Consider the following 22,553-nt stretch of genomic DNA (forward strand, 5'->3'; position numbering starts at 1 on the left):
CGCCGCCCCTCCTCTCCTTTCCCGCCCCTCCTCTCCTCCAAATGAACCATCACCCACCTAACCTCCTCTCCCCTCCCTATCAGATCCAGCTCATCGTGGATGAGTACAAGGCAGCCAACCTGGCCATCTCCCGTCAGTGTGGTCTGATCAGTGAGCTGCTGCTTGTGCGTGTGGATGGGAAGACAGTGTACAGGGACCTGGAGTTTGAGGGGGACCAGCAGGCCCACCAGCAAGCCCAGCTCCAGCGGCTCCACTCAGCACACCAGGACATCGTAGCCATCATGTCCCGGGTCTACGAGACCTTCCGCACAGACGGACCAGAGGTGTGTGGTGTAGTGATGCGTGGGTTGAATCGGTTATATCCGCGGGGCGGGTGGGCTTAGGGTCATTAAATATTGTGTGGGTGAAGGGCGGGTGGGCGGGTTGACTAAATAGAAAACATTACCTTAAATTTTTTTATAAATGTATCGTTCATGTGCAATTTATATCTATAGTCTTCATTGAGGTTTTTCTTTCATTATTTTAGATTATCTGGCATTAGTGAGTAAGCCTAAGCTTTAGGGCCTGACTGTACGTACGCCAAATAGCCTACAGCCAATCGCCAAACGCTTTTGGGAACGGGCAGAAAAAGTTCATGTCGATCCACTGAGACAAAAAAGGACAATGTCAGAGTTTAATTCAGTAAGAGAAAAGCTGTGAAATGGAGAGTTCAAGATGTTTGGGAAAGATTTGGTGAAATGGTAAAATAGGACGATAGCAGTGCCCGGCTATGTTATGTGTGATGATTGTGCGGCGCTATACAAATTCGCCAGTCACAAGACGGGGACTTCAAATGGGCCTATGGCACGTCAAGGGAACTGCAGCCTACTGTTCAGATGGGTTAAATGGAAACTGAAATCAGGACACTGACTGTAGGTCTATAACCTCTCACACAGCCTAAAAACGAACTCCTGCAGAACTAAGCATTTCTTGCAGTAAAATGGTACACCAAATATAGACTAGATTTTGAGTCGGGAACAGGAGTGGAGAAATATGATTGATTTCTTTCAGCATCTTGAGAGAATTCGAATGCACAGTTGGATACCGTCTGTAGAGGTGCTATCAGCATCATAAAAGCTGATCCTATTTCAACCTCAATAAAATATGCATCCAAGCCGAACTGAAATCTTAACTGAAACATGTTGGGTCGTTTTCACAGGTTTTTATTTCCCTACAACCGGTCAGACTGATGCTTTTGGACATTTTGCACAGGAAATATTTCTAGTTTTGTTGTTGTTGAGTTATTTCATTTTCTCCCCCGGTCCCTAAGCGTCTTTGCTCTGCGAATGAAGCAGAGATGACAAAAGAAAAAAATGACCGCTGTCATCTAGATTGAAGCCTGCATTCAAATGGATTTATGACCTTATTCTGGTGAACAAGGGCATGTTTAGCCTTCTAGGGGAACATATAGTCTAATGACAGAAGAGAAGCCGCGTGTATCTAATTATAGACAAGCTGACTAACAAATATCCGACCAACATTTCTGAAATTATAAACAGAAACTTTTAAATCAGGCCCAAAAAAAGCCTACACCCCCATGCCGAGAAATCATTCTGCCGTCTCTGATTAGGTTAGGGTCGGGTGCGGCCCTCTGATCTGATCACATAGTCGGGCGGTTTGCGGAGTGCGTGTGTGTGTGTGTGTGTGTGTGTGTGTGTGTGTGGGTGTGTGTGTGGGTGTGGGTGTGGGTGTGGGTGTGGGTGTGGGTGTGTGTGTGTGTGTGTGTGTGTGTGTGTGTGTGTGTGTGTGTGTGTGCGTGTGCGTGTGTGTGTGGGAGGGTACCTATTCCTTGCTAGTTTTTGCTTCCCTACTTTTTGTGCTAATTTGTACTCACAAATAGTGGCTAGCAAGATACAATGATGGGGTAATTTCATTATAGAAAATGAAAACTGTTCATCTAGAAAATCACTTCATTTAGAACTTCACCTGTGGAACAAATTATGAATAGATGACATGTAGTGGTTGAGAGAATTTATGATGGACAGGTAATAGTAGGCGTGTGTGTGTGTGTGTGGGTGTGTGTGTGTGTGGGTTTGTGTGCTTGCGCGTGTGTGTGTGTGTGTGTGTGTGTGTGTGGGGGGGGGTTTGCTTGCCGTGTGTGTGTCCCAGGTCCAGCAGCACTGGGTTGTGTACACAGAGAAGATGGACGGCTTGGTGGAGGAGGCTCTCCGTCTCAACATCAAGTGGTCCTTACAGGAGCTGTCCAAGGCCATCAACGGAGACAGCAAGACTTCCCCCAACCCCCTCTTCAGGGTGCAGGTGGTACTACGCCACGAGGGCCCCGGGGCCACCTCACAGGTAAAGGGACCCACAGGTGACTCGCGCGGACACAAATTCACACACACACAACGATTCACACAAATACACAAACAGATAAACATGCACGCGCGCACACACACGATCACTCAATCACATACACACACACTCAGTTTTTAACACTCATGCATAAGGATTGCAGATTGTAATAGACTTCCAAGCAGTTCACTGGACATATATTTTGTTCACGTACACACTCTTACCAGGGATTCTAGCAATATTACTCCTACACGTACTAACCTCGGTTTGAAGGCGAACAATGTCATCCATTCTCAGTGTAGGATGCCATATGATTTTGTAGCATTTCCAAGGTCTGAGTCACAGTGAGAGACACAGCCAGACAGGTCGTCAACTCGGCACTATTTAGAATACAATGGAAGAGAACATCCTTTGTCCTTGTCTAACAGACGCAGAGCTGTACGCAGCGCAAGTTATTTTACGTATTAAGATAGTATTATAAATCCAAACAGGACACCAAGAGTCTCTCTCGCTCTCTCCCTCTCTCTCTCCCTCTCTTTTTCTCTCTCTCCCTCTCGCTCTCCCTCTTTCTCTCTCCCTCTTTCTCCCTCTCTCTTTTTCTCTCTCCCTCTTTCTCTCTCTCTCCCTCTTTCTCTCTCTCTCTCCCTCTTTCTCTCTCTCTCGCACTCTCCCTCTCTCCCTCTTTCTCCCTCTCTCGCGCTCTCTCCCTCTCTCTCCCTCTTTCTCTCTCTCTCCCACTCCCTCTCCCTCTCTCTCTCTCTGTCTTTCTCTCTCTGTCCCTCTCTCTCTCACACTCTCTCTCTCCCTCTCCTTCTCGCACTCCTCTCTCTCCACACTTTATAAATCAGCCGTGACAAATGATTTATGCTTTGTGTATGTACAATATCTGCATCGTTGATAGGCTAGGAGGGTGTGGTTCAGAAAGCATGAACCTTTTGGTATTCTTTATACAGGAGGATTAATTTATGTTATTACAAATAAAAAAAGATTAAAGTAATATTTTATAAAAAAGGAATGTAGAGTTTTTGTGGAAATGATAGCAGTAGAGCTCGTTAGGTCTTTAAGCCTAGATGCAATAATTATTGATGTGTGTGTGTGTTTGTGTGTGTGTGTGTGTGTGTGTGTCCAACAGGTGGAGTTCTCCCCCACTCTACAGAAACTGGCTCAGATCGTGAACAACATCAGTTGTCAGCTGATCGGCACCATCTCTGTGTTCAAACGCCTCCCGGACCTCCTCACACGCAGACGCTCACAGAGGAAACCTGTACGCTGCATCATAGGTAACAGACCTGACGCGCAGACAGAGGTTAGAGACCCCTCTCACCTCGCTGTTCCACGCCTCACGCCTCCTCCTCCTCCTCGACCCATCCTTATGTTCAGTTCTCTTTATTTTCACTTCTGACCCCTTTCCTCACCTCACTCCGTCTGTCTTTCATTTCTCACTCCTTCTCTTCACCATATCATCTTTTCTCTCCTACTCTTCATTTGCACTCCATCCCACTTTTACTCCTCACCCCTCACTTCACCCCCCCCCCCCGTCCATTTATCCTCACTCCTCTTCACTCCACGCTCTTGTTACCATACCCCCTCCTCTTCATCCACTGCTCCTTAACCCTGACCTTATTCTCTCCCTCCATTCTAACCCCATTCCCCATCCTACCATTCTCTTCATCCTATCCTCGTCTGTCCATTTTAAGCAGCTCTCCCGTCAGCTGTCTCCTGGTTTGATTGACAGGCGGTCGTCCACAGGGAGTATCTAGGCTTTGGCTTTAATCAAACAGTCAGGAGATGGTGGACTGGAGCAGGTCAGAGGTAGCCCCTCTCCATAGCTCTGAGTGTGTGTGTGTGTGTGTGTGTGTGTGTGTGTGTGTGTGTGTGTGTGTGTGTGTGTGTGTGTGTGTGTGTGTGTGTGTGTGTGTGTGTGTGCGTGTGTGCGTGTGTATACGTGTGTATAGGTGTGTGTGTGTGTATACGTGTGTGTGTGTGTATACATGTGTGTGTGTATACGTGTGTGTGTGTATACGTGTGTGTTTGTCTCCAGCCATATCTCTATCGAGGGGGAATGCTCTTACAGCTACTGCTGTTAGCTCCTGAAACCCAATCAACACAGTGTAGTTGATCCCTAGTGACACGCGCCGGGCTGTTAAACATGTTCACTCATGAAAAGCCTTTTCTAACACGTGTAAGTGCCTGTTACGATGTGTCAAAGGTGTGTCAACTCACTGTATTTAACTAGGAATGTGTGGAAGCATGCACTATGTATTCGAGTGTACAGTTACGGTATGTATCTACCGTATGGTGAGCTTGTGGTAGAAGGTGCCTCTATCCACAGATCTCAGATCAGGTTAACATATTCCAAGTTACAACCATAACCATCGTCATTAATTTATCCAGGCATGTCTCATTGAGATAAAAATCTATTTGGCAAGAGAGAGGATGGACCGAATACACAAATATCTGTATCAGTTCAGGGCTTCTACTTACTCCATATGGAATCCCCCCCCCCCCCTCTCTCTCTCTCTCTCTCTCTCTCTCTCTCTCTCTCTCTCTCTCTCTCTCTCTCTCTCTCTCTCTCTCTCTCTCTCTCTCTGTCTCTGTCTCTGTCTCTGTCTCTGTCTCTGTCTCTGTCTCTATCTGTCTCTCTCTCTCTATCTGTCTCTCTCTATCTGTCTCTCTGTCTATCTGTCTCTCTCTCTCTCTCTGTCTCTCTCTCTCTCTCTGTCTCTGTCTCTGTCTCTGTCTCTCTCTCTCTCTCTATCTGTCTCTCTCTATCTGTCTCTCTCTCTCTATCTGTCTCTCTCTCTCTCTCTGTCTCTCTCTCTGTCTCTCTCTCTGTCTCTCTCTCTCTCTCTCCCTCTCTCTCTCTCTCTCTCTCTCTCTCTCTCTCTCCCTATCCCTCTCCCTCTCTCTCTCCCTCTCCCTCTCTCTGTCGTCGTCCCCCCCCCCCCCCCCCCCCCCAGAGCAGTATAAGGACAATTCAATAATGATAATAACTGATCCTAGAAATATAATTAGCTTTGGCCTATTTTATTTGGTGATTCCCCTTTCTCTCCTTCTCTAACCCCAGAACAAGATGAGGAGATCGGTAAGATTCAGGCAGCGGTAGCAGCAGGAATGACGGCCAACGCAGGCCACCTGCAGGCTTACCTGAAGACCTGGGACAAACACAGAGAGATCTGGGAGATCAACAAGGACCCCTTCATCAGGAGATACCAGCGTCTCAACCCCCCCGTGTCCTCCTTCGACGCCGACATCGCCAGGTTTGACCCTCTAGCGGCTAGGGGGGGGGGGGGGGGGGGGCGTTGGCTAAAATAAGAACAGATCTGGCGAACAGGTCATCTACCTCAACAGGGTTAGAGGTCACAGATCTAGGATCAGCTTACGCTACAGAACGGACCTTAGATACATAGCCGCGGGAGGATGTTTTGATACAATACCTAATGTGATCAGTAGCCTAAGCATAGGACAAGATTCAGTAATAGTAGTCACTGCAGGCTAAACTAAATTCGAATCAATTAACCAAAATGATATAATTACTCTTATCTAGACAGAAATAAATAAAATAATTCTCAGCAATAGAGGATCATTGGCTTCTTTCAAATCACAAATGTGTTGGCCTATACGCCTAGCAGCCTGTAATTTGGGCTGCTTGCTTGGCAATAGGCCTAGCTGGGGATACATAGTCAGCTGTACAACTGAAGGAATTCAACTGAAACGTATCGTTCGCATTTAACTCAACCTGAAAAGTGCAGGGGGCTGCCTTAATCAACATCCACGGCACCCAGTGGGTTAACTGCCTTGCTCAGGGCCCGGGGAACAGGGGGTTAACTGCCTTGCTCAAGGCCCGGGGAACGGGGTTAACTGTCTTGCTCAAGGCCCGGGGAACAGGGGGTTAACTGTCTTGCTCAAGGCCCGGGGAACAGGGGGTTAACTGTCTTGCTCAGGGCCCGGGGAACAGGGGGTTAACTGCCTTGCTCAAGGCCCGGGAAACAGGGGGTTAACTGTCTTGCTCAGGGCCCGGGGAACAGTGGGTTAACCGCCTTGCTCAGGGCCCGGGGAACAGGGGGTTAACTGCCTTTTTCAGGGCCCGGGGAACAGTGGGTTAACTGCTTTGCTCAGGGCCCGGGGAACAGTGGGTTAACTGCCTTGCTCAGGGGTAGAACGACAGATTTTTTACTTTGTCAGCTCAGGGATTTGATCCAGAAACGTTTACAGTTACTGGCCCAACACTCTAACCACTAGGCTGCCTGCCTAGTGTGATGTCAGTGAAAAGCAATGCATCTATAATATGTGTGAAGATAATGTGTCTTGAGTATCATTTGAAATGTTGAGACAAGAAGAAGGGGAGAGGAGGGGTGGATGGCCAAGACATTGGATCTTCTCGCTCCAGAATGCGCTCAGTTCCCCCAGAATGCGCTTCGCTGTCTCCCGCCAGTTCTTGTGCGTTCATAGTTTTTTATTGTGTAAATTGTTGGACCTTTGATTGCTTATTTTGGATCAGTTCCCCATTACATATACTGAGTGTTCGAAACATTAGGAATACCTTGACATAGTCCAGGGGAATCCAGGTGAAAGCTATGATCCCCTTATTGATGTCACTTGTTAAATCCACTTCAATCAGTGTAGATCAGCGGTTCCCGAACGAGAGGTCGCGCCTTGACCCAGGCCGCACCTGACCGTTGCACTTAAGTCATTCCCACGGTGAATGGCTAAGCCTGCTATGCTATGAAACCACACGCTATCGCAGTGACTTTGATATTACCGGCCACAATTGATATGGTGAAAAACAATGTGTGGGGCGGCAGAGGTACAGAAACTCACATCGATACCTTCAACAGATAACACTGTGGAACTAAGAAATTGACGCTGTAGCTAACAATCAAGAGGACACTGACTGAACCACTCGAATTCCCCACCTTATGCTCTCCAAATGGACGTTAGCTGTGAGGCCCGGGATGCCCGCGCATTGACTTTTGTTCACTATACATGTCTGGGGATGCTATTCACCAGGACATATTGTTCTGTCTCACGATTCCCGAGCCTGAAACGGCACAGGGGATGTTCAGTGAGCTGCGTGGCTGTATTTGCGAAAAACAGATTCCATGGGATCAAATGGTGGGCTTTTGCACAGATGGGGCTCCATCTATCACAGGACGGCGGGCAGGCCTCTGCACTCTAGTTACGAATGTGTCTCCCTCTGCCATATGGACTCATTTTTATGATACACCCACTGAGCTAGAATGGATACGCCGAGAGCAACTGGTGGGCAAAAGAGCTGAGCGCAGAACTCGGAGATGCGCGGCAGGTAACTTCGATTGTTAACTACATCACGCCCGCCTGTTCGCAAAACTATGTGGAGGTACGGGATCAGAGCAGGACCGTGTTCTATTTCACAACGAGGCTCGGTGGTTATCGAGGGGAAGTGTTGGAAATATGTGTTTAATTGGGAGAAGAACTGTGGTGTAAAATACTGGCTTTGTTGACTTTCTGTGTAATGAAAAGAAAGTGTGTCTCCGTGCCTATGTAACATACATTTGGGAAACTGAACGAACTGAACGCAAGCATGCAGGGGAAATATAAACAAATGTTACAGATGAGTGACCGAATCAGCGTGTGATCCAGGCTCAGTTGACATGCCGCTAAGTGAAACCGAACAGCTGACGGGAGCTGTCATGTGACCGAATGCTGCAGACAGCGCATTCACGTGTCATTATGGAAGAGTTTTGGTCCCTCCGAGCATTAAAACACATGGTACGCTGATTCAATGCTCTCTTCTGCATTAAAATACATATCGGTCCAGGTTGGAGGTGACAGGAGAGATGAGGTGCACACTGTCGGCCACGCCCCCTGACTTTGAGAAGCTCCGACGCGACGTGCATCGACCATCTCATTAGCTGTGGTGAGATAAGAGAAATGATGTCAGACTCATTTGCGATTGACTGTTATAGCCCCAATTAAAAAAGTCAACATTGGCTGTTTATTTACACCATTTTGTTTTCACATGATTGTGGTCGCGAGAATTTCCGGATATCAAAATGGGGTCGCGGGCCGTAAAAGTTTGGGAACCACTGGTGTTGACGAAGGGGAGGAGACAGGTTAACTTCTTGCGACTATAGGGGGTGCTGTTTCAAATTAGCATAATTGTCTCTACAGATGAAACGGCTTCCTACTCAATTCTTGATCGTACAATATGCATATTATTACTATTATTGGATAGAAAACACTCTCTAGTTTCTATAGCCGTTGGAATTTTGTCTCTGAGTGGAACAGAACTCATTCTACAGCAATTTCCCTGAAATGGAGTCAGATTTCACACATTTTGGCCCCTGATCTGGAGTCAGTTTAAAGGCCACTGTGAACGCTATGAGGATACGGACACTGCTTACGTCTTCCCCTGGATGCCTTTACGTGATGACGCTTTGAATGGTATCGATTGCGCAATCACAGCCACTATAAAAGAAAAAAACCTGTAGGTAGGAACTCTTTTCCAGCTGCGCCGGACGCGCGGTGGACACCGCCCTGCTCTTGTTCCAAGCATTAGTGTAGCCAGTAATATTTCTCCGGTCATGTTTTCACCCGTTATAGGTGTTAACAGCATCATAAGGTAGTTAATTTGAACCGTTGTATAGCAATTTATATCCTTTTAGTGCGATTTTGAGGCATTGCTTTGTTGTGCACTTTGACGCGCTGGGCACATTTCGGGCGCCCGGTCGTACGTTAGTGGGCATTTCGACGGACAAGTGGACATCTTTCGACCAAAAGAAGATTAGACCCAAGAAAGGATTCTTTGCCCAAGATTCTGATGGAAGAACAGCTCACAGTAAGAACAATTTATGATGATAAATCGTGTTTCTGTCGAAAAATGTTAAAGCTTACGCCGCCATCTTGTTTTGTATAGCTTCGCTTGGCGCAACCTGTATTGAAAAGTAAGGTTAATTTAAAAAATGTAAATCAGCGATTGCATTAAGAACTAATTTGTCTTTCGATTCCTGTCAACCCTGTATTTTTTAGTCAAGTATATGATTAGCTATTGATTAAACTAGATCACTCAAAGATGGCGACCGACATTTCCAGGCTTGTTTTGCTACTATTTTCATTGTATAACCACGTTTTTTTATGGCTAAATATGCACATTTTCGAACAAACTGTATATGTATGTTGTAATATGATGTTACAGGAGTGTCATCTGAAGAATTCTGAGAAGGTTAGTGAAAAAATTAATATATTTTGGCGATGATATGATATCGCTCTCTTTGGCTAGAATCAGTGCTCAGGTAACGTTTGCGTATGTGGTATGCTAATATAACGATTTATTGTGTTTTCGCCGTAAAACACTTAGAAAATCTGAAATGTTGTCTGAATTCACAAGATCTGTGTCTGTCCATTGCTATGTGCTGTGTATTTTTAAGAAATGTTTTATGATGAGTAAATTGGTAATACAGGTTGGTGTCTGTAGTAATTCTAGGAGCTTTGGTGAGATTTGTGATGCTGGCTGCAATGGCAAACTATGATTTATACCTGAAATATGCACATTTTTCTAACAAAACCTATCCTATACCATAAATATGTTATCAGACTGTCATCTGATGAGGTTTTTTCTTGGTTAGTGGCTATCAATATCTTAGTTTAGCCGAATTGGTGATAGCTACTGGTGTTGAGAAAAAATGGTGGACAAAGAAAAAGGGTGTCTTTTGCTAACATGGTTAGCTAATAGATTTACATATTTTGTCTTCCCTGTAAAACATTTTAAAAATCTGAAATGGTGACTTTATTCACAAGATCTGTATCTTTCATTAGGTGTCTTGGACTTGTGATTTAATGATATTTAGATGCTACTATTTAATTGTGACGCTATGCTAGCTATGCTAATCAGTGTGGGGGGGGTGGGGGGTGCTCCCGGATCCGGGGTAGATACTCGTGAAAGGTTAAAGAAGGATTTTTAAGCCTTGAGACAATTGAGACATTGATTGTGTGTGTGTGTGCCATTCAGAGGGTGAATGGGGAAGACAAAAGATGTAAGTGCCTTTGAACGGGGTGTGGTAGTAGGTACGAGGCGCACCGGTTTGTGTCAAGAATTGCAACGTTGCTGGGTTTTTCACGCTCGACCGTTTCCTGTGTGTTTCAAGAATGGTCCACCACCCAAAGGACATCCAGCCAACTTGACACAACTGTGGGAAGCATTAGAGTCAACACTGGCCAGCATCCCTGTGGAACACGTTCAACACCTTGTAGAGTTCATACCCCGACGAATTGAAACCGTTCTGAGGGCAAAAGGGGAGGTGCAACTCAATATTAGGAAGGTGTTCTTAATGTTTTGTACACTCAGTGTATGTCACCAGTAGTACATTTACTGTTAATCCTCATCATTTGGTTACATACATTCATGGATTAATTAGGCCTACAGTCACGTTGCTACACAAGTGAGAAACAAGTTTGGGTTTATTTCATACAATTAGTTTCATTTTTTTCATTGTATTTTGTTTGGAGAGCTCCATGTGATCATGTGTCTGGTTTCTCTGTCCTCTAAATGTTGACGGAGCTAACTGGCCTGCTCCGTGCAAATGTTACAAAGTGCCCGTTTGGGGATGTCTGATTTCTGATTGTCTGACCTCACCACCACTAAGCTGAGCTTCTCAGTCATTTCTTCTTCACCTCACACAGTATGTCAATAAAGTCCGTTTTTTTATTAAATCCATTGTGAATGATAATAGTTCCTCGCCGTATTTGAAAAATCTTTCCCCTCGATAATCACCAGGCCTCGGTGTGAAAGAGGTAAATGTAATGCTCTGAGGATCCCATATAACCAGTGGAAACGTCATAAAATACCTGAACACATTTCCCATTGTGCACAAAAACAGCTGAGTCTGTCCCAGGCTCACTGGCCCGGGACACTCTGACCGCCTGGAATAGGCTAGTGGCCCTGAATAGGCTCGTTGATACAATGTTGCACTTCACTAGCGATAGCTCAAGTCATGACAGATAGAAAGGGAGGCAGATAGAAAGGGAGGCAGACAGGCGGAGTAGAGAGATGAATGCGATTGAAAGAACCTGCATTTTCAGTTTTTATTCGTCAGCTTTATGTATTTGTACTTAGTTGACAATGGAAGTAATAGGCCTTCTGCTACATTGGCCTATAGGCTATTTCTTAGTTCCATGCGCTCATTTCTTTAACCACCAATGGATCATGGTGTATCAACATGTCCGTATGACAGAGGCTGGTGCTCTTGCATTAGTTGAATTTGAACTTTTAGATTTTTATCATTTCAATTCCCATTTGTGTTATTAACGACGTGACAATGATTTTGAGAAACAAAAACGTTATTATTGGAATGAAACTATTCCACGAAACTGGCACGCAGAAACTGGCACGCGGCTCGGTAGAAATGGCAGGATCAATTGTAAGCTTCCCTCATCTTGACACTCACAAACGCACGCGCCGGCTAGGAATAGACCATTGTGAACAGAGCGCACATTTCTTTGTACTGCATAATTACGATGGGGGTGTGTGTGTGTGTGTGTGTGTGTGTGTGTGTGTGTGTGTGTGTGTGTGTGTGTGTGTGTGTGTGTGTGTGTGTGTGTGTGTGTGTGAGAGAGAGAGAAATAACGAGAGCGGTGTTGTAACTAAGATTGAGCCTATTAAAACTGAGCACAAATGAACAGCTATGAGCTCCATCGCGGAGAGAAGCCAACACCTCGATCCAGCACCGGTTGGTGGAATGCGCCACTTGTTGGGCTGTGCCCTACACTGTGTTGCTTGCCAGACTAGTGGGATGGCACACCGTGTTTGACATGGGCAGGAGCAGGCCTGCGAGGGCGAGAGAATGCCACGTTCCTAATTTCCTATTGTTCCCATTCCCTTTTCGCCAAGTTTAGAATAGACGTGGAAGACTATTGCGAGCGCTGCTCCAGATCACTTGATATCCACCACAAGAGGGAGAGAAGAGGGAGAGAAGAGGGGGAGACAGAGAGACTAACTCAACTGTCTATCATACAACAGAGCGCGTGTGACTCCTACCCTCTGCAGCTGAATAGATCAGAACATATCACGAGAGCACTGCTTACAAAACAGAGCTGAGAGCTCACCGTGCAGAATGGGGCCCGTGTTTTTCTCTCTCCCCTACTCCAATCGCATGATCATTTATATCAATAATGCAACGGATAAATAGTTTCATCGCTTTTTTATTGCAACAACACGAATGCAGCACAAATTCTTGCAGTTTTACCATCTTACCACCAGGGGTAAGATGGTACCCCTGGTGGTAAGCACCCCTACTTCCCGCAGGTGGGTTTATATCAAACCAAATCAATTCAAATTGTATTTGTCACATGCGCCGAATACAACCTTACAGGGAAATGCTTACTTGCAAGCCCTTAACAAACACTGCTTTAAGAAGTGTTAAATAAAAAATTGAAAATAAAAGTTACAAATAATTAAACAGCACCAGTAAAATAACAATATCGAGGCTATATACAGGGGATACCGGTACAGAATCCGGTGCCGCTTGTCGTGCGGTAGCAGAGAGAACAGTCAATGACTAGAGTGGCTGGAGTCTGACTATTTTTAGGGCCTTCCTCTGACACCGCCTGGTATAGATGTCCTGGATGGCAGGAAGCTTGGCCCCAGTGATGTACTGGGCCATACGCACTACCCTCTGTAGTGCCTTGCGGTCAGAGGTTGCCATACCAGTCAGTGATGCAACCAGTCAGGATGCTCAGGTGCCAGCATCGGGGTGGCAGATGGCCTAGTGGTTAGAGCGTTGGGCTGGTAACCGAAAGGTTGCTAAATTGAATCCCCGAGCTGACAAGGTAAAAATCTGTCGTTCTGCCCCTTGACAAGGCTGTTAACACACTGTACATAGTCAGTCATTGTGAATAAGAATTTGTTCTTAGCTGACTTGCCTAATAAATAAAAAAAATCTAGGAGCAGATTAATTCTACTCCCATGGGAATGGATGAAGAAGAGAGAGGGTCCAAACCAGACCCAACTCTCCCTGTATCCTCTCTGTTAAACATATACAGTTGAAGTCGGAAGTTGCTTCACGGTTAGGATGGTGTTCTTCGGCTTGCAAGCCTCCCCCTTTTTCCTCCAAACATAACGATGGTCATTATGGCCAAACGGTTCTATTTTTGTTTCATCAGACCAGAGGACATTTCTCCAAAAAGTACGATCTTTGTCCCCATGTGCAGTTGCAAACCGTAGTCGGTTTCGGAGAAGTGACTTCCTTGCTGAGCGGCCTTTCAGGTTACGTCGATATATGACTCGTTTTACTGTGGATATTGATACTTTTGTACCCGTTTCCTCCAGCATCTTCACAAGGTCCTTTGCTGTTGTTCTGGGATTAATTTGCACTTTTCGCACCAAAGGACGTTCATCTCTAGGAGACAGAACTCGTTTCCTTCCTGAGCGGTATGACGGCTGCGTGGTCCCATGGTGTTTATACTTGCATACTATTGTTTGTACAGATGAACGTGGTATATGATGTCAATTAGCCTATCAGAAGCTTCGAAAGCATGACATAATTTTCTGTTTAAAGGCACAGTCAACTTAGTGTATGTTAACTTCTGACCCACTGGAATTGTGATACAGTGAATGATAAGTGAAATAATCTGTCTGTAAACAATTGTTGGACAAATTATTTGTGTCATGCACAAAGTAGATGTCCTAACCGACTTGCCAAAACTACAGTTTGTTAACAAGAAATTTGTGGAGTGGTTGAAAATCGAGCTTGAATGACTCCAACCTTAGTGTATGCAAACTTCCGACTTCAACTCTGTAGCCTGTCATATGGATGTGCATGGTAAACATGTTGGAGACTAGCGAGAGACAGTGAGATATTGTCTTATGGATTTGTCTGAGAGAGTGCGATGTAAATCGTTGGAGAGTCAACACTCCATGTTTGAACATTACACGCTGGTCTGGCTCAGCAGGTTCCTATTGGCCCTTGTCAATAGAACAATCAAACCATGTCCGCTTTAATCCTTTTGCGGTCTTGACTTTTGTTTGATGGTAATTCATTTAGCATTGTATTTTAGTGTTTACCGTATTATACAGATAATCATGTTAGTAAACAAAGTAGAATCTTTAGGCTACAGAGGAACAGTGTACCGGTTCCCACTGAAGTCAAAGTACGGTCTTTATCTTGTACATGTACTTACAAATTTCTCTCGCTCCCCACCTCCTCTTTTCCTCTCCACCCTCCCCTCACCCCTCTCCTCCCACCAGGTACACGGAGGTGGCCAACAACGTTCAGAAGGAGGAGACGGTGTTGAGTGTTCAGTTTGTGCTGCTGGACTGTGCTCCCCTGAAGTTCAGCCTGGTGCAGCACTGTAACGAGTGGCAGGGCAAGTTCACCCAGCTGCTCGGCCTCATGGCCAGCACCAGGCTCAAAGAGCTGCACGTCTTTCTGCAGGAGAACGCTCTCAGGTGGGTTTGGAAAGGTGGGTGGTGGAGGGTGGGCCCGGGAGTGTGTGGGTTCCACTTTATAAAAGGTTCATGAAGAGTTTCTGGACCTTAAAGTTGAAAGTGGGACCAGTGTGTCTGGTGGAAAGGCATATGAGCGGCATATAGCTAGATTATAGGCCTTTTGACCTGTGACCTGTCATAAACGTTTTATCTGCAGACGTCTTCAGAGTCCAGAAGATGTGTACTGTATGTGCTGCTAGTGAATGAGAAGGGTCAATGAACTACTGTGTGTGTGTCCAGGCTGAGCCAGTCCCCTCAGTCCCTGGTGGAGCTGGGTGAGAGTCTGAAGCTACTGGAGACACTACAGGGAGACCTTCAGAAGATAGAGAGTCAGATCCCTCCCATCCATGAACAGTTTGCTATCCTGGAGAAGTACGAGGTCACCGTGGACCAGGCTGTGAGTAGGGCGACGGACGGACGCACACACACCCAACCCCCACCCCCTGTTTTAACACCCCCCCCCCCCCCCCTTCGCTCTGTCTCTCTCTTTCTCTCTCCCCAGGTCCATGAGATGTTGGAGGCTCTGAACGGGGAGTGGGTGTGGTTCCAACAGGTGGTGATAGACAGTGACATCATGCTGAAGAAACACAAGGACAAGTTCAAGAGCAGCCTTATCTTCTCAGCAGAGGAGTTTAAGAAGAAAATGCAGACTACTGTCCAGACCTTCAGCAGCTCAGGTCATCTGCTAGCACAAACAGCCATACACAGATATCTCACAAACAGCCATACACAGATATCTCACAAACAGCCATAAACAGATATTCACAAACAGCCATAAACAGATATTCACAAACAGCCATACACAGATATCTCACAAACAGCCATACACAGATATCTCACAAACAGCCATAAACAGATATTCACAAACAGCCATACACAGATATCTCACATACAGCCATACACAGATATCTCACAAACAGCCATACACAGATGTCTCACAAACAGCCATACACAGATATCTCTCAAACAGCCATACACAGATATCTCACATACAGCCATACACAGATATCTCACAAACAGCCATACACAGATATCTCACAAACAGCCATACACAGATATCTCACAAACAGCCATACACAGATATCTCACAAACAGCCATACACAGATATCTCACAAACAGCCATACACAGATGTCTCACAAACAGCCATACACAGATGTCTCACAAACAGCCATACACAGATATCTCACAAACAGCCATACACAGAAGTCTCACAAACAGCCATACACAGATGTCTCACAAACAGCCATACACAGAAGTCTCACAAACAGCCATACACAGATGTCTCACAAACAGCCATACACAGATATCTCACAAACAGCCATACACAGATATCTCACAAACAGCCATACACAGATGTCTCACAAACAGCCATACACAGATGTCTCACAAACAGCCATACACAGATGTCTCACAAACAGCCATACACAGAAGTCTCACAAACAGCCATACACAGATGTCTCACAAACAGCCATACACAGATATCTCACAAACAGCCATACACAGATGTCTCACAAACAGCCATACATACACCAGGCAGATTATTTTACAGTACTTCTACACACCAGGGTTAGGGTCAATTTCATTCCATTTTCGGTTGAATTCCTGTTAAGGAAAATACATATCCGGGTAATAAATTCCATCGCTGAATTGGAATTTCAATTCATCTCCTGTTTTACGTCAGACGGTGTCACTCCTACGCGACGCTCATCCCTCAACCTGTCTGTCTTGTAGGACGTGGAACTCATATTCACATTTGGAATATTCCAGAGCTTCCGCCATTCAACAGTGAAAACATAGTTCCAAATGTTTTATATCACTGCGCTTTCATATGACTCTCCATGAAATAAGCAGAATAACTAGCAAAATGATTTTAAAAAACGTTGTGATAGTGATTTCAAAGTTTGCAATTGTGAGACATTCTGCACAAAGTCTGTGCAAGGGCGTCGGTCGCCAATGCAGTGACTTGATTAGCTGCTTAGCTACCTTTTGTAGCTACTAGTTTACTGACATGGCTAAACGTTAGTTAGTTAGCTAGCTAGCTCTTCCTTTAACAGTTACTGATATGAAAAGCTTGCTTAGCCTGTTTGAATTACCCTGAAGTTGTTGACATGCAGCACCAGAATTAGGAGGAACTGTTATCAGAAATCAGTCCAATGAGTCAGCATGTTTCTCCACTATCGCTACCATGTAACTTTGTACCGTTGGGTCAGCTAGCACTACAGTAGCTTACTAGCTAGCTTTTGTTGGAAGCGTTCAACATTGTGTGTGCAGCACTAGCTAAGTAGGTAGCTGGTTGGTTAGCATCGTTTCAGTGCCTGGTTCAGCTAGCAAGCTAAATGCTGGACAAATTCATGCTAGCTTTCATGCCCATTGTCAAACATGAAACACAAACGTTCTTAGCTGGATGTAAAATGGTGGGACTGAGACTTCCTCGACAGAACCATGTCCACGTTATTGACAGATGTATTGTTCTAGCTTAGATACATTTTGAGGCAGAAATGGGGTTTAGCAACAGACGATGTGGCCTAGGTAATATTTGTGAACGTTAGACAGCCCATTGTAGCCGGACTACTCTTCATCTATCCCACTGTCCGTTGTGAGAAACGAGACAGATCAGTGCAGGCGGAATGGACACGCTGTCTGATGTAAGACAATGGCTACATACTGTACAGTACAGTAGGCTACACACGCACAGGTTTGCACGGCAGACTGTATAAGGACATGTCAGTAGCACCATAGGGGTAGTGTGTGTGTGTGTGTGCGCGTGTGTGTGTGTGTGTGTGTGGGGGGGTCTCTTGTCTTGGTTGACAATGATCTTCCCAGCTGGTCCATGACATCCCCCCCCCCCCCCAGAGGGCTGGTCGACATGTTCTCTGTCTCTCTCCACGTCTGACATCTCCCATTCTGGCTGTGCCATCCTTCGTTGTAGGGAGACTTTTCCCCTTACTTTTGTTTATTCTCTTATTTTCCGTTTCCATTAAAAATCTGATTGAACTCGCTGTTCCTCCTCCACAGGCAAACACACACACACACACACACAAACACACACACACAAACACACGCACGTGCACACACTTCTATGACTCAAAACAAGACGCTGTGCCAAACCGTATCAAAGACGACAAACCTCCTGTCCTACTTTTCTTTTACCTCCCTCTCATCCCTTTACTCCACTACCTCGCTCTCCTCTCCTCTCTCTCTCTCTTTCTCTCTCGTGTGATGTCTCATTGTTTTTGTCATGACAGAGTTACATATCCTTCCCATCTCTCCATCTCCGGGCTCTCTCTTACACACTTTGTCTCACCACATCTGAATCGAAAAGTTTTACCCGTTCAACACGTCTCGGAATGTGAAACATTCCCCTCCTCACTGTGGGGAAAGTTGTGCACGTTACGTTGTGCACGTTAGAACAGTCAGATTCATCATACCAAGTTCCACAAAGTCACCTCACTTTGTGTGTTTTCCCAATTCTATTTGTCTGTTCTACTCCAGAGCTCCTTGAAGGTTACTTCTCTCACCCCAGCCGTCCCTTCTGCTCAGAACCTGTTGAGAAAAGAATGGGGGGAATGTTTAGAAGGTGAAAACAATGGCTGTGACTGTAGCACTGGGAAGGTTAATGAGGCCAGCAGGCAGCTTTGTTCTCTGGGACATTAGTATTCAGGACCAGACCACCTCCCCACACACACACACACACACACACCACATTCTACAATAATAGCACAGTACACACACACACGTACATACACACACAATAATATCCCAGTCAATTGGGTCAGCCACATCATATTCATTCTCTATGTGAAGGGCACATCAAAGTCAAAGAGAAGAGAAAGAACTGGTCTGATGGTTTTATACAGAGACAACAGTCTGTGAATAGTCAATGAATAAAGACCATCAAATTCTCCCATAGCCATAGTACGTAGCTCAACACTAGCCTGATCCCAGACCTGTTGAGTCAGCAAGACAGCACAAACAAATCTGAGACCAGCACCAGCCCAATGCAACACGTATAGTATAGAGAGCTCTCCAGTCTTGTGAGGATTGTAGAATCAGTTATTCCCTCATTACAACTCCTGTTCTCTACTAGTACCATCATGGCTGTAACAGTAGCAGCAGGCAGTCATCCAGGGCTAATTGAAAAGGCCTAATTGAAAGCAGATAAGAGGCTGCGTTACATTGATGGTGCTGGTGGTGGTGGGTCTGTCTGTCTGAAGCTGAAACGTCCTGTCTGAGAGCCTGGGAGTTGGGGTGGGGGCTGGGCCTGGGAGTTGGGCTGGGCCTGGGTGTTGGGCCTGAGTTGGGCTGTGGATGGGGCTGGAGATGGGTCTGGGCCTGGGTGTTGGGCGTGAGTTGGGCTGGGGCCTGAGAGTTGGGCTATGGATGGGGATGGGGCCTGAGAGTTGGGCTGGGGATGGGGCCTGAGAGTTGGGCTGGGGCTGGGGATGGGGCCTGAGAGATGGGCTGGGGCTGGGGATGGGGCCTGAGAGTTGGGCTGTGGATGGGGCCTGAGAGTTGGGCTGGGGATGGGGCCTGAGAGTTGGGCTGGGGCTGGGGCCTGAGAGTTGGGCTGGGGATGGGCCTGAGAGTGGGGCTGGGGATGGCGCCTGAGAGTTGGGCTGGGGATGGGGCTTGAGAGTTGGGCTGGGGCTGGGCCTGGGAGTTGGGCTGGGCCTGGGTGTTGGGCCTGAGTTGGGCTGTGGATGGGGCTGGAGATGGGTCTGGGCCTGGGTGTTGGGTGTGAGTTGGGCTGGGGCCTGAGAGTTGGGCTATGGATGGGGATGGGGCCTGAGAGTTGGGCTGGGGATGGGGCCTGAGAGTTGGGCTGGGGATGGGGCCTGAGAGTTGGGCTGGGGATGGGGCCTGAGAGTTGGGCTGGGGCCTGAGAGTTGGGCTGGGGATGGGCCTGAGTTGGGCTGGGGCCTGAGAGTTGGGCTGGAGGTGGGGTTGGGGAAGGGCCTGAGAGTTGGGCTGGGGATGGGCCTGAGAGTTGGGATGGGGATGGGGAAGGGCCTGAGAGTTGGGCTGGGGATGGGGAAGGGCCTGAGAGTTGGCCTGGGGATTGGGATAGGGAAGGGCCTGAGTGTTGGGCTGGGGCCTGAGAGTTTGGATGGGGATGGGGAAGGGCCTGAGCATTGGGCTGGGGATGGGGCTGGGGCCTGAGAGTTGGGCTGGGGAAGGGCCTGAGAGTTGGGATGGGGCTAGGGCCTGAGTTGGGCTGGGGATAGGCCTGAGAGTTGGGATGGGGCTGGGGAAGGGCCTGAGAGTTTGGATGGGGCGGTGGAAGGGCTTGAGAGTTGGGCTGGGGATGAGCCTGAGAGTTGGGCTGGGGATGAGGCTGGGGAAGGGCCTGAGAGTAGGGAAGGGGCTGGGGCCTGAGAGTTGGGATGGGGAAGGGCCTGAGAGTTGGGATGGGGATGGGGCCTGAGAGTTGGGATGGGGATGGGGCCTGAGAGTTGGGATGGGGAAGGGCCTGAGAGTTGGGATGGGGAAGGGCATGAGAGTTGGGATGGGGAAGGGCATGAGAGTTGGGATGGGGAAGGGCATGAGAGTTGGGATGGGGAAGGGCATGAGAGTTGGGATGGGGAAGGGCATGAGAGTTGGGATGGGGAAGGGCATGAGAGTTGGGATGGGGAAGGGCATGAGAGTTGGGCTGGGGATGGGGCCTGCGAGTTGGGCTGGGGATGGGCCTGGGGGATGGGAGTTGGGCTGGGGATGGGGCTGGGGCCTGAGAGTTGGGCTCTGGTTGGGGATGGGGCCCCGTCGGAGGGCAGTGTGTGTGGTGGTGATGAGCGACTAAGCGTGGGCATAGTCTGGGAAGTGTAAGACAGAGGGGCAGGGGAGTTCGGGGGCTTTGTGGGGATCTGGCATCTTCCTCTTTCTCATACTCTCACAGGGTACAAAAGGGGTTCACACCTCTTTCTTTTCTCTCTCTCTCTCTCTCTCTCTCTCTCTCTCTCTCTCTCTCTCTCTCTCTCTCTCGCTCTCGCTCGCGCTCTCATCACCCCCATGATGCTCTTTATTTTCCTCTTCTTATCTTACCTCTCCCTCTTCATCCATCCCTTCCTCAGGGGGGTAAGTCGTGACACACTGACCTCTGGGCTCAAGCTGTGAAACAACATGAATGACGCAGAGGGAGAAACACTTCTTCTCTACTTCCCCTACCACACGCTGTTGAGTTAAACAGAACAGATTACCATCGCTGATACAATCACACCGTTTCTCTACTGTGAAACCGGCTCAAGGTTACTACATACAGTATTATACATTGTCACGCTTACTGCTGTTGAATTAACAGCTCTGCTTACTGTTTGCATGTACCAGTATCTCTCGCGTGTGTGCAGTTGTGTGTGTGTACTGTGCTGTGTATATATATGCAAAGTATACACATTACAAGGTATCACGTATACATGTATGTACTGTGCGTGTACCGTACTGCAGGTCCGTTTGGTAGTGTGGTGACGTGCGAATTGGCTCTGGAGAAGGTAGCAGCGCTGAGAGGCCAGCTAGACACGCTGAAGGAGGAGGAGGGAACCATACGCCACGGCCTGGGCATCTTCAAGCTTGAACAGCCGTGCTCTAAAGACGTACAGACCCTGGAGAAGGTAGCCCACCTAACCATAACCATAACCCGCAGCCTGGGCATCTTCAATATAGAAGAGCCGTGCGACGAGCGGGGTGCCATGGTCGCGCATTTTGGGGCGGTCGGGTAGCCTAGAGGTTAGAGCGTTGGACTAGTAACCGAAAGGTTGCCAGATCAAATCCCCGAGCTGACAAGGTCAAAAAAATCTGTCGTTCTGCCCATGAACAAGGCAGTTAACCCACTGTTCCTAGGCCGTCATTGAAAATGTGAATTTGTTCTTAACTGACTTGCCTAGTTAAATAAAATGACATAGATGAGGGGACAAGGGTTTTTCCTCGTTCACTCAATGTAGAGAGGAAGAGGGATGTTTTGGGGTTCATTTGTAAGCCCCTCCACCATCTGAAGTCATAATGAACGATTGTGGTAGGATGCGCATCGCGCTGTAAAGGGGGTGTGTGTATGTTCTGTGCTGTGTTGTAGGACCTAGACTACCTGCAGCAGGTGTGGGAGATCACCCAGCAGTGGGATGCCCACTGGGATGAGTGGAAGGAGGGTCAGTTTGTCACTCTGCAGACAGAGAGCATGGAGAACACCGCCCAGGCCATGTTCAAGAAACTACACAAACTCAGCAGGGAACTCAAGGTCAGTGTCTATCTACCACAGCTACAGAACACATTTGATTTTACTCTATGTTCTATCCAATGATTTGCTCTGGATTGCTGAAGCTATGTATTACCCATTGAGAGGCTTTGAAGCAGCAGGTCGGCCATATTGGCATTCCCCAGTAAGAGCAATCCTCCGAATGATTTGAAATCTACAGTATTTCAATAGTTGGGAAAGTAACATTAGTACTCTCTAAAAAATATATATACTTAAAGGACATTTTTTTCAAATTTATGTTGAGCTCACGTAATATCATTTAAAAGTAGGCATTATGTGTCTGCAATAGAACAAACGTGTCAAAAACGAATGCAGACGTTCATAAATTGGGTCAAATGTGGAAGACACATTTCAGTAGAATGCATTCAGTTGTACAACTGACTAGGTATCCCCCTTTCCCTTTCCTTAAAGGCATTTCTATAGCTTTCCAAATCGTTTTTTTTTTTTTTTTTTTTTTTTACAATGGAGGAGCAGTACCCAGATGGCTGTTCATTGGCTGTTATTCATCCAGGGT

The 22,553-nt window shown here is 47.0% G+C and overlaps 1 protein-coding gene across 1 annotated transcript in view; it reads left to right on the plus strand.

Moving 5' to 3' along the window:
- Window positions 1-22,021, plus strand: part of LOC129844911 (dynein axonemal heavy chain 2-like) — a gene marked incomplete at its 3' end in the record, with an annotated part of 76,943 nt that extends 54,922 nt beyond the window's left edge. Inside the window, exons 17-25 of the mRNA XM_055913070.1 lie at window positions 84-323; window positions 2,149-2,337; window positions 3,467-3,614; window positions 5,402-5,594; window positions 14,558-14,758; window positions 15,038-15,194; window positions 15,300-15,474; window positions 21,238-21,401; window positions 21,860-22,021. Coding sequence (XP_055769045.1) covers window positions 84-323; window positions 2,149-2,337; window positions 3,467-3,614; window positions 5,402-5,594; window positions 14,558-14,758; window positions 15,038-15,194; window positions 15,300-15,474; window positions 21,238-21,401; window positions 21,860-22,021 — 1,629 coding nt within the window. The remainder of the gene's footprint in view (window positions 1-83; window positions 324-2,148; window positions 2,338-3,466; window positions 3,615-5,401; window positions 5,595-14,557; window positions 14,759-15,037; window positions 15,195-15,299; window positions 15,475-21,237; window positions 21,402-21,859) is intronic.
- Window positions 22,022-22,553: the final 532 nt, after the last annotated feature.

Source organism: Salvelinus fontinalis, unplaced genomic scaffold (assembly GCF_029448725.1).
Source record: "Salvelinus fontinalis isolate EN_2023a unplaced genomic scaffold, ASM2944872v1 scaffold_0248, whole genome shotgun sequence".
Classification (NCBI taxonomy): Eukaryota; Metazoa; Chordata; class Actinopteri; order Salmoniformes; family Salmonidae; genus Salvelinus; species Salvelinus fontinalis.